Raw genomic sequence first — 14,386 nt, 5'->3', positions numbered from 1 at the left:
CAAAGGTTGCAGGTTATAATGTCGTTGTTCTAATCATACCTCGAAAGAATCGTTTTCTACACAACTCCCATTTCATTCCGTTTTCGACGTTGGATAACACCAAAAAGTTTTAAATAAAGTATTGGTACTTACGTCAAAAACTAAAAAAAATGTTTGGTTCGATAAAGCCAAACTGTAAACTATAACCCATACGAATACCGCAGTCTTCCCAAACGAACATCGTACACAATGTTCGCTCTGGTTCTGTGTTCATATTAAACACAAACTTCGTGCAAACTCAAACACGCTGTTTTGTACCAAAACACGTTCAGTGTTCGCCTGCACAACCGTACACAGTGTGCATATGTTACTATATGTTTTAATTACCGAAAGGTTCTACTGTATCGATTTTGTTGGCTATTCTCGGCAAATTTAAGACTAAGAAAAACTACAGCAATGAAATTGAAAGACGGATAGGTATTCTATAGCGAATCAGTTATAAACTTAGAACGGAAAACTGGGACTAGGCAGGCTCACATGGACATGATCGAAAGGAAATGTGAAGAATCCTTTGCCTTCTGCTAAGTAGGAGTTGGGCGTTGCACCCAAGTCTACCGCATGGTCATTGATAGAACATAACCCATCATCATGTTTTACTGCCGATGTCGGCAAAAAATTCTTCACAAATCCTCGCCTAGAACGACCACGCTGTCATTCTTTTCCCCTTCTGCAAGCATCAAGCCGTGACGTATGCATTCAATCGACAATACTTATTGATTTTTTCGTTCCGCACAACGCTTGCTACCGATACGTTGTTTGCTATATAAAAATTGTTTAAATAGTTCACAAACTACTTTAAATGAGAATAAACATTAATGATAAAACCTATAAGTAGGGGTGTCGCAGCTTTTCTGAAAACCAGACGTGTGAAAGACGCAGTGCATAACAGACGTGCGTGATCGTGAGAAGCTGCATCGGACGACCAATCAAATCGGCTACCACCGGAGAGAAGAAGAAAAACGTTGGTGGAGGTGGCGGCGGTGAGAAGGCCAAAAAGCCAAAGTCTAAGGGTGCTTACAGAGTGGCGGCGAGAAGCTGAGCTGGCGCTGGAACTGACATTAGAATGCGAGATGCGAGAAACCTGCTTGCTGCAAACCAAATGGGTGATGTCAGAGTGAAAGCCGAGCGGATCGGCGCCGACTGCCCGCTTTCACTCTGACAGGCTCCATTTAATATGCTGCAAGCAGGTTTCTCGCATCTCGCACCCTAATGTCAGTACCAGCCCCAGCTCAGCTTCTCGCCGCCACTCTGTAAGCGGCCTAAGAAACGCAGTCACTGATAAGGCGGTAGCAACTGCCACTAAAAATGCCACCAAAACATCGAACAAGCCGAAGACCCCAATGCCAAAGAAGGCCGCCAAACCTGCCAAGAAAGCTGCCCGAAGAAGATAAGTAAATTCACGCATCTCTAATGTTGCCAACAGTCCTTTCCAGAACTAACAAAATACTTGTAAAGAATTGGTGGTGCTTATTTTCCGTTAGCGCTGTTAATTGGATTTGTGTCATATTATTTTTCTAATCTACAAACCTGAAGATTTATGCATATCCTTCCAAGAAAATCAGTGAATGTGGCAACTCTGCCACTAAGCGAAAGCTACACCAACCCAGTAAAGTTCAACCAGAAATGAACTGGTTGTGTCACCGGAGCCGGAATACGAACTGGAACCAGCCAGATTTCCGGTTCATTTCCGGCTGAGCTTAACTGGGAAAACGAATGATGAAAATATTTTCATTTATCGCACAATAGAGTTCTATGCAAATCAGTTCACACACACTAATTGGGGGTTTGTTTTCCTCCGGCTGTCATATATAAAACTGTCAGCCAGTTTGAACATTTGAAATAGCTCGCCTAAAGTATTTATAATGGTGTTGAAATGCTCTATGACACTGTAAAACTTATTACGGACACATACAATACCGGTTGGTCAAGCTCCATGATGAAAATAATCCGACCGAAAAGCTATTTTCGATTTGGTTTCCTCCACCTATGACAGGTGGAGGAAAACAAATCGTTGAACACACTAATACAGTTACTCATTGTCAAGTACTCTATAGGATGGCCTTCCATCTGCAACGAAAAGTTAATAAATAGGAACGCCTTGATGCAAAGCGTACTCCTTCGGTGTGAGGTGCAAAAGGGGAATGTTCATATGTATGTACGCAGTAGAAACAAATCGTCGACAAGGTTTGAATCGTTTCAAAAGATTCTCGTCTTGTATCACCATAAGGTTTGTTCCAGTACACGGAAGTCACTGTTGCTCCGGAGCAAAAAATTCTTGCTCCTTTTCACTCCGATTTGCTACCAGAAGATGAAAAAGAAAAGAAGATAATACAGGAACGATTTTCTCCCTGTTTGCTCCGGAGTACTTCCAGTTTCTCCTGGTACTGGAACAAACCTATAGTTATCTACAAACCGTCCTTATTAGGACGAATGCATAATGGAAAAAGATGGGTTGGTAATGTATATGACATAACAGGGGTGTCGTGACCACACTTCGAAGTTATTTAAAATCTTGTTACTTGTCTTGTTCCTATATGAATGAAATGACAAATTTTCAGGTTAACGCGGCAATAACAATAATTTATAGAGCAATTTTATATTTTTAGTTATCATATAATAACTGTCATCTCTTCCAAACAACTTAACCCTCTGCTGCCAACCCCGTGGTTTTGCAGGGTTAAGGAGAATCATTGTAAAATGTCCAACACACGATTTTATTTTGTTACCTCCACTAAAACCACTTCAAAACACTCCCACCGGTCATACAAGTACATTGTCTGCTTGTTGAAATCATTATATGAAATTATTGACCTGTATTCAATGCGGAGAACTCGGTAATAAAATTGTTTTACTGAATAGATTAATGAACGGGAAAATTTCGCTGAGCCCGGTGAATCGAACTTAATGCGTAAAATTTAGCCATTTGAAAGAGATACAAGCAGAATTTTAAGAATATGATCATCGCGGTTATGTCCCAGACATTACTCGCCCCTAGTTTTTCGCTAAGCGTGATTCATTTCTGTACGCTAGGAAAAAGATTGCTATGGTCCCGGATAGAATTTTACAATAGCATTTACCCTACAAACAATCATAAAATAATAAATATTATAGTTATTACTGTTTCAACATTGTTCGATGCCAAGTTCTCACAGTAGATTTACAATAAAATTTCATGTAACAATAAATTCCACTGTTCAGCAAAAAACTGATACAGTGCATTCACATTAAATTTTACTGTTTTCGAGGAAAAAAATGTATGGAGAAAAACTGATTTTTTTAATGTTAAGATACATAACCACCCCCCTTTTTCACTGTAAAAGTCTATTTTACATTGAAATTTACTATAAAAACGTTAAAGTTTATTGTTTTTGTATTGTAGCATAACACTAAAACTTACTGTAAATTATTGTAAAAATACTGTACTGTCACAGTGAAAATCAAGGTTTTGTTACTGTACATTTCTATTCGGGGTTGTTTCGAGAGATTTTAACATTGATATTTCAAAGCAAGTTAATGTGAAATTTGTTCATTTCATGAACAAACTCAACGAGCTTAGAATCAAGCGCATCCCCTATCAACACAGACGCCAACAACAAAGGTTCTTTTCAGAACCACCATAATTATTATAAAGAATAACTTGAAACATTCCCACATATTTAATTGAGTATCATTCGATTTGAATTACAAGTCAAACGAGTAGTCACGACATTTCGGTTATGCCCTAGACATTACCCACCCATCTTTTTATTAAAAACATCCTGATATCAGAGGTGGGAAAATACCGGTTGAGTACCGGTACGGTAAACCAAATCTCCACAAGTGTTTATGTTTCCTTTACATTGTGTGTGGTCTTATCGCTGGTTGTGTTTCAACGAGACATGAAAACCAAACCGAGTTTCGTTTACACAGCACCGCGGTTTGGTTTTGATTTTCGTTTACTGGTGCACGAATATGGGAAGGAAACACGAGAATAACGAAACCAAACTTCGGTTGTGTTGCGGTTGTGTATTCGGGTTGATGTTTATCGGCTATGATAGTGCTGCTAGTATTTTTATAAAGAATTCTAAAAAAATTCTTTTGAGTATAATATAAGGAATTTTTTGGTAATAGGGATCTTTAAGGGTGTGCGGGTTAAGGCATATTCTGATGCAGATTAGTACCGTGAGTTAATATCTCAGTCCTTTTTCAATTTTTTTGGCCCGAAACTGTTCAAAAAAACATTTTTTTAGTTTGTTTCCTTTTAGGACAATAACACATCCAAACCCATGAGACTTGCACGACTCTATAGGTTGCCTTATCAGATCTACCATAGTTTGCAGATTAAACTTGGGATGGCAGGCTGCTAGCGGATTGACAAAGTACCAGATCATCCCGGTCAAACCATTCGGAATTTGATTCGGAATCCTGAATGGAGTCATTATGGATTCCAAATCAAATGCAACAACCGATTCTGAGTCGGAATCGGTTGTTGCATTTGATTTGGAATCCATAATGACTCCATTAAGAAATCCGAACCGGTTCCGGAATGAGTTTAACTGGGATGCTGTGTGGGGTGCTGTCCCGGTTAACAATGAGGCGAACGAGATATTAGCAGATACGTCATTTAGTAGGACAACTGTCAGTTTGCTGGTTGAATTTAATTTGGTTTTTTTAAATTTAAAAATCATAAAAGAATAATTAAGGCTTAAGAATGATATTAGTGTACTCGTAAGGACACCCGCTACCAATACATATGAAAAACTGGCACAATTTTTTCCAAATTAAAGATCCCTATTGAAAAAAAATGTTTTCAGGGATTATCCATAAATGACGTAGCATTATACGGGGGAGGGGGAGTTTTGTATTTTGTAATGATGTGTGACGACAGGGGGGTAGGCGGTCATGTCATGCTACGTAGATTTTTTAACATCGTTTTTTATTTAAAAAAAAAAAAATTACGGGTCAAGGGAGGGGGAGAGCTACGTAATTACCAGGGGGGGGGGGGGGGGGTGTATTTAGAGATTTGTGACGAAATGCTACGATGGGGGAGGGAGATGTTAAAAATCACTCAAAAAATGCTGCGTCACTTATGGATGGTCCCTCAGACATATTTCTGCTCAAATAAATTATGTTCGTGGTCATAAATGGCGTTCCTTAACTCAATATTGCGACATTTTCATACTAGGGGCAGATCACTGCATTTCTTTCCATCAAAATATAAATTCGTAATGTATTTTGCGTTGCGTGTAAGACGTCAAAACCCTACAAAAATTAGCCCTACATTCAACAAAACGTCGAACAAAGTGAATCAGCGTAGGACGTTTGTTAAACAAACTTTTCTGCGAGGGAGTGTTAAATTAAAATTAAAAATAAATACATTTTTTTCTAATTTGATGCATATTTGTTATACATTTCAAAAGTGATCTGCCCCTAGTTTTCATATGTGTATTGTTGTTTTGAAACGTATTAAAAATACCATACCAACTTAAAACGTTTATTTCATGAAACGATACTGTTATCAGTCACTTTTACTTTTTAGATAATTCAGGAATCCTGGGAGTTGAAGAGGGGCATTTTGAGCCGGTGGGGCGTATTATTACAGACTAACAGACATAACACTATGAATAAATCTCTCTAAAAATTTCCCCAGAACACTAGCTCCACCTTTTATACACGGTCCCAAACAGTAGTTTACTAGAGTGTTATCCCTCACGCTTGGGAAAATTTTTTCACTAGTAGTCTATCCCCGCGGCGGACGAAGCATTGTTTTCGAGTGTTGCTATTAGTCTGTGGTATTATACCCTTTTACCGAAGACTCCATATCAAGAAGACTGGCAACTCTGTCCAGAATCCGGAGACAGTAACAGCAACGCCACTTGCGGGTAAAGGTGGTGCTTTCCATAGTGATGCACACACACATATACATTTTTACATAAAGCTTCCTCCCTTCTTCCAATAGAGGCGCTGTAACCTCTGTCGCTTCTCGTTTGTATGGGGGAAGGAAAGAGATATCAGTCTTCTTGATATGGAGTCTTCGCTTTTACCCTAATAAGTGCGAAAGCGACGCACAACTCAAAAGTATGAAAAAAGAACAGTTCTTAAAGTTACTTATCCTTTGGGTTTTTTAATTTTTCCAAGAAGATTCGTAGCGCTACACGGCGCACGATTCGTCGCAATGCTTTTTTATGCAGAGATGCCATATACATTTTCAAATGTCTGCAATAATAATTTTAAAAGTCTAGGAAGTACCAAAAATGTCAGAAAAAACAATTTTTAACCAAAAATGACTTATTAATGATGCGTTATATTAAATAAAAATAGTGTATTTATTGTCCCAAGATAAAGCTGTATGTTGAAACTAGTATAATCAAAAGCCTTTATTTTCAAAAATCTGCAACCAACCTAAAAAATCTGTAAATATTTGCAACCTAACTAAAACATCTGCAAATATCTGCGCCTACAGAAAAATCTGCAGCTAAAATTAAGTCTGCGAATTTGCAAATCTGGCATCTCTGTTCTGATGAATAACACTTTAAAAAAAGTGGTGCAATATTGTATAAAAATTTGGTTGTAAACCAAACATACGAAAATCAGAGAAATTTAGAAGCACAATTTTTAGTCAGTTCAATTGACAAATACAGTCGTGATTCGCTGGTTGGGCCACACCTCTGTCCAACTAACGAATTTGATTCGTTAGTTGGACCGACTGACAGATGTCAAAAACTCTCCAAAGGAGACGTTAGTAGTGTAATTGCATCTAGTCACATCTCTAATAATTGTCAGATTGATTGTTAAAGTAAATTTGACATAAGATTTTGACATTCAGATGCTTTTTAGCTGGACAATGGTCCAACTAGCGGAGGTCCAACTAAAAAGCGGTCCAGTTAAAAAATGTCCAACCAGCGAATCTCGACTGTAGCACACATGCGAGAGCGAGATAATAAACCATCAGTGTTGACAGGGGCATGCGACCTCTAGTAGTTATAAGCTCTTTTGTACAATATAAACAAAATTAAAAAATTGCTCGAAATATCCGCAAAACTATGCAGTCAAAAATAACTTGTTAACTGTACAACCAGAATCTTTTATTCTATTCGCGCGTCTATAAATATCGTCTATGGTCTTTGGTGAAATAAATCGAGTCACCCCTCGGACCCACGCGATAAAAGTAAATAACCAAACGCCAAATCAACCATTGTTGTTTTCCATTTGCTGGATGTATCAAACAAAAGATTTTTAGCCTCACGTAGTATCGAACTCGAGTAAAACAATTCATTAAATTATCCAAAGATGCAAACTATCGGTTTAGTACGGTTGTGTAATCCATTCCGGCTCCCAGTTGGCACACGGTAAGTTTGCATAAAGGAAATTTTTCGACTTACTAGCATTACGCATTGCAGCCCTACACTCACTTTGTTTCAACTAAGTTGCGAGCTAAGAACATCAAGTCAGCTAAATTATTGTGCCGGACCAACGTCAAGCCTACCGGAAAGACCAAAACGACCGGCAAACGCTTTCATAAGATTCGTCCGAAGCGTTCGCGCTTCGTTATTGGCCAAAAACCCTAATGCAACTCCCGGACAAATTTCTAAATTAGCAGCAATCCAATGGCAGGTACTAGATCCAGCTTCCAAATCGAAACTTACCGACGAATATATGAAAGAACAAGCAGTTTGGCTTCAGGAAAACTCCAAATATCTCAATCAACTCACAGACCAGCAGAAGAACGAAATTCGCGAAGCGCGGGCACAAAAACACGATGACAAAGTTAAACGCGAGCATCGTAAGCGCGTGAAGGAACTGGGAAAACCAAAGCGCCCGCTAAATGGTTTCCTGTTGTATTGTGCCGATAATAAAGCGATCAATTTGAGCAAGGAGGAAAACAAATTAGAAATTAAGAAAATGGCAGAAAAATGGGGTAAGCTGAGTGATGCAGAAAAAGAACCATACACTCGACGTGCCGCAGAAGCACTCGTTAAGTTCCACACCGATCTCTCAAAGTGGGAGGAAGAAATGATGGCGCAAAATAACATGGACGTAATTCGTCGCAAAAACGTTATAATCCCGCCAAGAAAAGGAACCAGTAAATCTTTAAGCCGCCAATAGGAACTCGGGTGTCCCTATCCAGATATCGATAGCATGTCCTCACATATAATAACTGATTCATCAACATCTTCGACACCACACCCGGTCCCAGACTGTAAGGGCCTGCCTCAGAAACCGTATACCGAACCCATGGATAGGGACACGGGCGAACCGAGAAAAGTAGAAGTAGAGAAGAGCAACCGGCAAGAGATGGAGAATATATTTCACACGTCAAATCAGGGAGCTGCAAATCAAACGAGTAAGGGGTTTCTAAAAAAGATAAAGTCGATTTTCAAGTTCTGACGTTGGTCTCAACGCAAGGATATAGTCCTTATTCGACTTGTTTTATGGTTATATTTTTAAAGCAGCAAAATTTTGGCATTTTATATTGCCCGGGAGGTCGGGTTGAGTTTACATAACCTTTAACTCATCATTCATCATGTACCTACCATGTACCATCTAAGAAGTTTGCCATACACGAAAAGTTGAATAAAATCTAATGTTACTTGAACGACATGAGAAAATCTTCATGCGAAACCTTTATTCGAACACCAATTAAACTCATCTTCATGTTCTACCCAAATAAATTAAATAACTTCGATCTGAGTCAATCGATGCAAGAGCTTACGCTACAGGAATATTCGGATCATAGGGGTAAACCTCCAAACGGGCCAATGTATTCTTGAAAGCACATATTTTATCGTTACTAGCAACTTAACATTTAAAGGTAGCAAAACATCCTAGTCTTGTTGGTTATCTTTGCTTTTGCCCATACATTTGTGACGACAGGAGTATTTCAAAAGGACTGGAGAATCAACCCCCAAGATTTTTTGTGACTTTGTATATGAAACAATCAGAATTAAAAGAAGTATTTGAAAACTTGACTCACCTTTGCACCGTACCAGAACACCGGCAGAAATTGTCCCTACGAGGACAACAGTTTCTCGTCCGATTCCAACCGGTCATAGCCTAACACATAGTTGAATTCGATTCCCAGCACCAACCGACTCCACACCAGATGTGTTAGAACAAAGAAAAAAACGAAAAATGCTACATCCTTCATCACTCGGTTGACTGTTTGTGCAAATTTCAATATAATCCGGGAATATTTGTTCGATATTCCTCCGAGAAGGAACACAATATCCAGGAAGGAAGATTTTGGTTCGTGCGATTTCAACAGAAAAACTTCACCAAATTCCCAGCCCAGCAGCAGAATAAATACATTCCCTCCAATCAAATGTTGCTGATCGGCCGCAAACAGTAGATATACAGCGATCCCTGTCAGTGCAATGTGAATTTTTGTACGAAGAAATCTCACCAACTTGCTTTCCGGGACGGGTGGGACATTCGTTGACTCGCCGTAATGCACCGGGCCACCACCAGCAATCCCTCCATTAGACTGCACTTGTTGTAGTGTACTTAGTAGTGAAAATATGTCGCCGTCAGCTGATGGAAAGCCAGCGTCTTGTAAAAATGGACTAATTTCCGGCTGTTGATATACATCACGTTCATCTTCTGGATCGGGATAAATAACGTCGGGAGGTTTCACTGTAAAGTCCTCTGGAAGCAAAAATAGGATCATTCTATTGCTTATTTTCTTGAAAAGTTGAAGCTTACCAGCAGTTGATTCGTTGTGTTCCCTTCCTGTAATTTTAGTTAGGCGATTGTTGGAGTTTTCCAAAATGCGTTTCCTTCGAGCTTCACGTCGTGCCGATAGTGCCGCGGCGGGGGATGGTGGCATTGCTGGTTCCGGAACGACTGTGTCCATTTAAGGGGTAATCTACAAAAAAGATATATGCGTTGTTATTTTTACTAGCAGTTCTTGGGCTACTTACAAAAAATCTTTGTTTTTTTCCTGCTCAATTACGAGCATTAATCGTCTAGATTATTTTTAACTCTTTTGACAGATCAAATTATTTTGCCGATAGTATCGGCCAAAAGAGGGTGTGCCGATGGTTATGAATTTCATACCGGTACACGTAAATTCTATTCTGACCAATGTTTCAGTAAATACACCAAAAAAGAATATCGTGAAATTACAGTCGTGATTCACTGGTTGGTCACTTTTTATTAGCGCATTTCCCCAAAATTCCACGCGGCCTTTCCTGATCGAAAGGAACGGCCGCACTTCATGAAACACCGCGCTTTGGCAATCTGTCATATTGTTGCAAAGTTGCATAACGAAGGGCTGAATGAGTAAACAAGTTGTTCCAAAAGTCAGCCCTGCGTTATGCAACGTTTTGTGCAGGTTGAGTATACCAGATGCAAGTGGTGCCAAATTCATCACGTTTAGTAAAATTCAAAAAGTCTTTTTAGATTACAGAATTGATAAAATTGGTTTAATGAGCTACACTTATCAACCAAATTCTGTTTTAAAAATTGTCCTTGCGTTTAAATCTAAATGGAAGGCTTATTACTACTGCAAACAGCAAATACTAGTACTAGTTATAAATAAACTTACTGGCAACCTTAGAGCGGAGTTTAGTAAGCAGTTGGTGCGGCGTGTACGTTTCGGTGAATGTCTCAATAAATAACTGGACCGCTTTTTAGTTCGACCTTCGCTTGTTGGAGTTCCGAGTTGGACCATTGCCCAACTAAAAGCATCTAAACGCCAAAATCGCATGTCAAATTCACTTTGACAATAATCAATCAAGAGTGGCCTCACTACTAGGGGCAGATCACTCTAAGAATGTAAAACAAATTTGCATCAAATTAAAAATGCATTTAATTTCCATTTTTCCATCAACTTCAACAATTCCACTTTGTTCGACGTTTTGCTGAATGTAGGGCAAGTTTTTGGTAGGGTTTTGACGTCATACACACAACGCAAAATACATTTCACGCAACACAAAATACATTATGAAATTCTATTTTAATGGAAAGAAATGCATTAAATTTCGCTGATTTTTAAAAATGCATCACAAGTGATCTGCCCCTAGCCTCACTAGCAGTTTATCCAATCGTTGGTTTATCGGTAGGTGGTATTTTTGTTCTAAAAATTCGTGTTGCCATAGAATTGTAAAATACTGATAAACAGAAGTAAAAATTGCCCCTTGAAAAAATTTGCTGGTGACTAATTAGCCAAGTGAAGAAAGTAGTGAACAGAGACAGCCTATAAAACGTAGTATTGACGACGTAGACGCTGCCGTTCGCCCCTCGATTCGCCCTTAGAAACCGTCACACATGTGAGCGCAGAGGCAGTTTTCATTTCATAAGGACTTCGGCTGTGAAGTTTTCGGATACAATAAGAAAATATCGGTAGTTGTCCCCTGATCATTTGTGAATCGGTAGATATGTCCAAAATCAGCAGGATTACCGATAAATCGTTAGGTCTGGTCACCCTGAATCAATCTGACAATCATTAGAGATGTGAACAGATGCATTTACATTACTAACATCTCCTTTGTAATCATCAAAACAACGCGTCATAAAAATAGGACCACATTCGTGTTCTGATCACATTTTCATTATTTCCCCATTTTTGTCAATTGCAATACTGTTGTAAGTATAGTCAACGACGTATAGTCCTCTTACGAATAACATCGAAAAATATATTATACGCTAGTGACAGATCACTTGTGATGCATTTTCAAAAATCAGCGAATTTAAATGCATTTCCTTCCATCAAATTTGAAATCTATAATGTATTTTGCATTGCATGCAACGTATTTTACGTTGGGTGTACGTCAAAACCCTACAAACAAGCAGCCCAACATTCAATAAAACGTCGAACCAAGTGGATCAGCGTAGGACGTTTGGTGAACAGACTTTTCTGTGAGGGAGTGCAACCCAAGTAACCAGCATGCAAAATGCACCTTAACAACTACCTGATAAGGGCATCTTCAGGAACGTTTTATTTTGTATAGGAGTTTCAAAGTAGAACTGGAACTGAAACATTCACATCCCCAGCAGAGCGTTTTGTTTTATAATTTCGAACAGTTTTGTTTTAAAATTTAAAACTGTTATACGACGCCGTTCTATTTGTTGCTGATTTTAAAACACGTTTAAAACTGTGCTTTAAATACATGTACAGTTTTCAGCACAGACACTTAGACCCGATAGACTTGGAAAAAAAAAATTAATGCAGTAACCGAGGGGAACGTCACTTCAGAATGATTGTTTTATTCCGTTAAGTTTTACACGAATTCGTACTTTTTCCGGTAATTTTAGAAAATTTTGACAATGTTCTAACAAATCGAGCATTGTTAAGAAAAATCGAAGAAATTACAAAAAATCTATCCAATCTCAAGGAAATTTTGCTCGAACTTCGACGATTTTGATGGAACTGGCAATTCTGTATACTCAATGTTTGAATCTTTCAACAATTCTGGCAACAAAATTTATGTTTTTGTTTTGATTTGGTCATGCAGTTATGCTGCTGGTAATGTTTTGTTTTGGTTTCATCGAGCACTGAAGCTGTCAAAACGTGAATTTCGAGCATTTCATTTTGTTTTTCATGACACATTTTAAATCATCTTCGGCCATTTGAAACTTTTTTTGGCAATGTTGAAAATGCGAATCCATTTCGAACTAACTAATGTTAATCTTTATCAATCCGTTCAGAAATATAAATTTTATGTTCATTTAATCAACAAATCAAGGAGTGTCGTTCCCCTCGGCAGTAACGCTAAAGGCAAGGCGAGACATGAATTTTAAACTGAATAAAACATCGGCTAAAACTGCTGCTGGGGACAGAAAGCTCTAGTTATAAAATTTTCAGTTTTATATTATAGAACTGTCAAAATTATGAATCTAGAACTGAAACACTCCTGAACATGCTCTAAGAATTTAAGTCGTTTTAAATGCTATTGAAACGTCGCTTTTGGCAAAATATACGGCTACGTTACTGCTGTGCCATGAAAATGATTTTTTACTGCTGTTTTGCATTCAGAATGTTGCTTACTGGCAAAAAGTTTTTAAGCAGTTTTTTGAATGCTGATTAATAACAGTTATGCATAAAGAATGCTAATATACTGCAAGAAGCATCTGAAATGCAAATTATATGCTATGTTACTGCATATATGCTGGTTACCTGGGAAAGTCGATGCAAAAATGGAAATGAAATGCATTTTTTTTTCTAATTTAATGCCAATTTGTTGTACATTACTAGAGTTAACTGCCCCTAAATTAAACGTCTATTTTTCCAAGAATTGCAAACTGGCAAAGATCGTTGTCGGAAATGGAGCGAATTTTCCATCAGAACTCTTAAGAGGAGACTTTTGAACAATAAACTTTTCGTTGAAGCCCCAAGGAAGATCTACTAGATAAGTACAAATTCGGATTCTCAATAGTGGTCCACCAAAGAGCAGCTGAGCAAATTTTGTCCTGAAAATTGAAAAAAATGCCAGGAAACCCCATGATCGCATAAGTCGTAGAAGTAACATAGATGTGATGGAAAACCAGAACTTCGTAAATATAAGCCAGTTCAAACACAGAGGAGATAACCCAAGCAACCAAAAGGTCTTATAAAAGAGCTGATAAAGCTTTCAAGTTCCATTAAAGCCTATAAGCAGCTTGAAAGTACGCTAAGAACTTTTTTTGAATTTCAAAGTGTATTTTTTAATCCTTGAAGGTGCTAACCAATTTTTTTTAAATTTTCTTAATATTGACAGACAGCTATAATACGATACTATGATAATTTTGAGACGGTTTCGCAATGTTGTTTTAAAACATTGCGCATTTAAGGGTTACCCTAATAAAAATAAATTATACACGAACTTTAACCCATATAATGCAACGATTCCACATATTGTTTGGATGATACCCTGAACAGGTCGTTAAGGCTCTTAGATCATACGATGTTTATTACACACAGAAAAAAGTGTTGGTAAAAATAAGAGTTTTTCACTCTTAGCAAAAAACAACCAACGCATACTCTTAGATTAAAAATAATACTTTTGCTTTTGCTTAAAAGGAAAACTTTTACTCCGATTATTATTCGTGATTAATTTAAAAGTTTTACTTTCAACCTAACCCGGTCAAACCATTCGGAATTTGATTCGGAATCCTGAATGGAGTCATTATGGATTCCAAATCAAATGCAACAACCGATTCTGAATCGGAATCGGTTGTTGCATTTGATTTGGAATCCATAATGACTCCATTCAGAAATCCGAACCGGTTCCGGAATGAGTTTAACTGCAGTTTAACTCAAAAAATTAATATCGTAGCTTTTACGTGAAAACTTACATAGATCTCATCCACCGCACTTTTCACGTAAATTCTATGGGATGGTCCGGTATATGAGAGTCAGGTTGATTATCTGATGGATCATTTAAACGTT

The 14,386-nt window shown here is 38.1% G+C and overlaps 2 protein-coding genes across 3 annotated transcripts; one reads left to right on the top strand and one right to left on the bottom strand.

Moving 5' to 3' along the window:
- Positions 1-7,193: 7,193 nt before the first annotated feature.
- Positions 7,194-8,627, top strand: LOC131681255 (transcription factor A, mitochondrial). Its single transcript, XM_058961964.1, has 2 exons — positions 7,194-7,367; positions 7,419-8,627. The coding sequence occupies exons 1-2, from the start codon at positions 7,309-7,311 to the stop codon at positions 8,122-8,124; spliced, it is 765 nt and encodes a 254-aa protein (XP_058817947.1). The 5' UTR covers positions 7,194-7,308; the 3' UTR covers positions 8,125-8,627.
- Positions 8,628-8,780: 153 nt separating this feature from the next.
- Positions 8,781-10,058, bottom strand: LOC131681252 (uncharacterized). Of its 2 annotated transcripts, none has more exons than XM_058961963.1 (3): positions 9,939-10,058; positions 9,721-9,883; positions 8,781-9,663 (listed from the first exon to the last, which is right to left on the bottom strand). In XM_058961963.1, exons 2-3 carry the CDS (start codon positions 9,869-9,871, stop codon positions 9,029-9,031), a joined length of 786 nt encoding a protein of 261 aa, XP_058817946.1. In that variant the 5' UTR covers positions 9,872-9,883; positions 9,939-10,058; the 3' UTR covers positions 8,781-9,028. The 2 variants fall into 2 exon arrangements, with proteins under 2 accessions (XP_058817946.1, XP_058817945.1); XM_058961962.1 differs by having other exon boundaries at positions 9,935-10,015.
- Between the last annotated feature and the right edge of the window lie 4,328 nt (positions 10,059-14,386).

The sequence above is a fragment of the Topomyia yanbarensis genome, chromosome 2 (genome assembly GCF_030247195.1).
Source record: "Topomyia yanbarensis strain Yona2022 chromosome 2, ASM3024719v1, whole genome shotgun sequence".
NCBI lineage: Eukaryota > Metazoa > Arthropoda > Insecta > Diptera > Culicidae > Topomyia > Topomyia yanbarensis.
The sequence above is the reverse complement of the archived record's forward strand: the minus strand, read 5'-3'. Positions and strand labels throughout refer to the sequence as shown.

What these genes read in the sequence shown, in the direction of transcription:
- LOC131681255 (XM_058961964.1), top strand. Translation starts at nt 7,309, where the DNA reads ATGCAAACTATCGGTTTAGTACGGTTGTGTAATCCATTCCGGCTCCCA. An exon ending in CGGCTCCCAGTTGGCACACG is followed by an intron (nt 7,368 to 7,418) that starts GTAAGTTTGCAT and finishes TACGCATTGCAG; the next exon opens with CCCTACACTCACTTTGTTTC.
- LOC131681252 (XM_058961963.1), bottom strand. Translation starts at nt 9,871, where the DNA reads ATGGACACAGTCGTTCCGGAACCAGCAATGCCACCATCCCCCGCCGCG. An exon ending in ACACAACGAATCAACTGCTG is followed by an intron (nt 9,664 to 9,720) that starts GTAAGCTTCAAC and finishes TTTTGCTTCCAG; the next exon opens with AGGACTTTACAGTGAAACCT.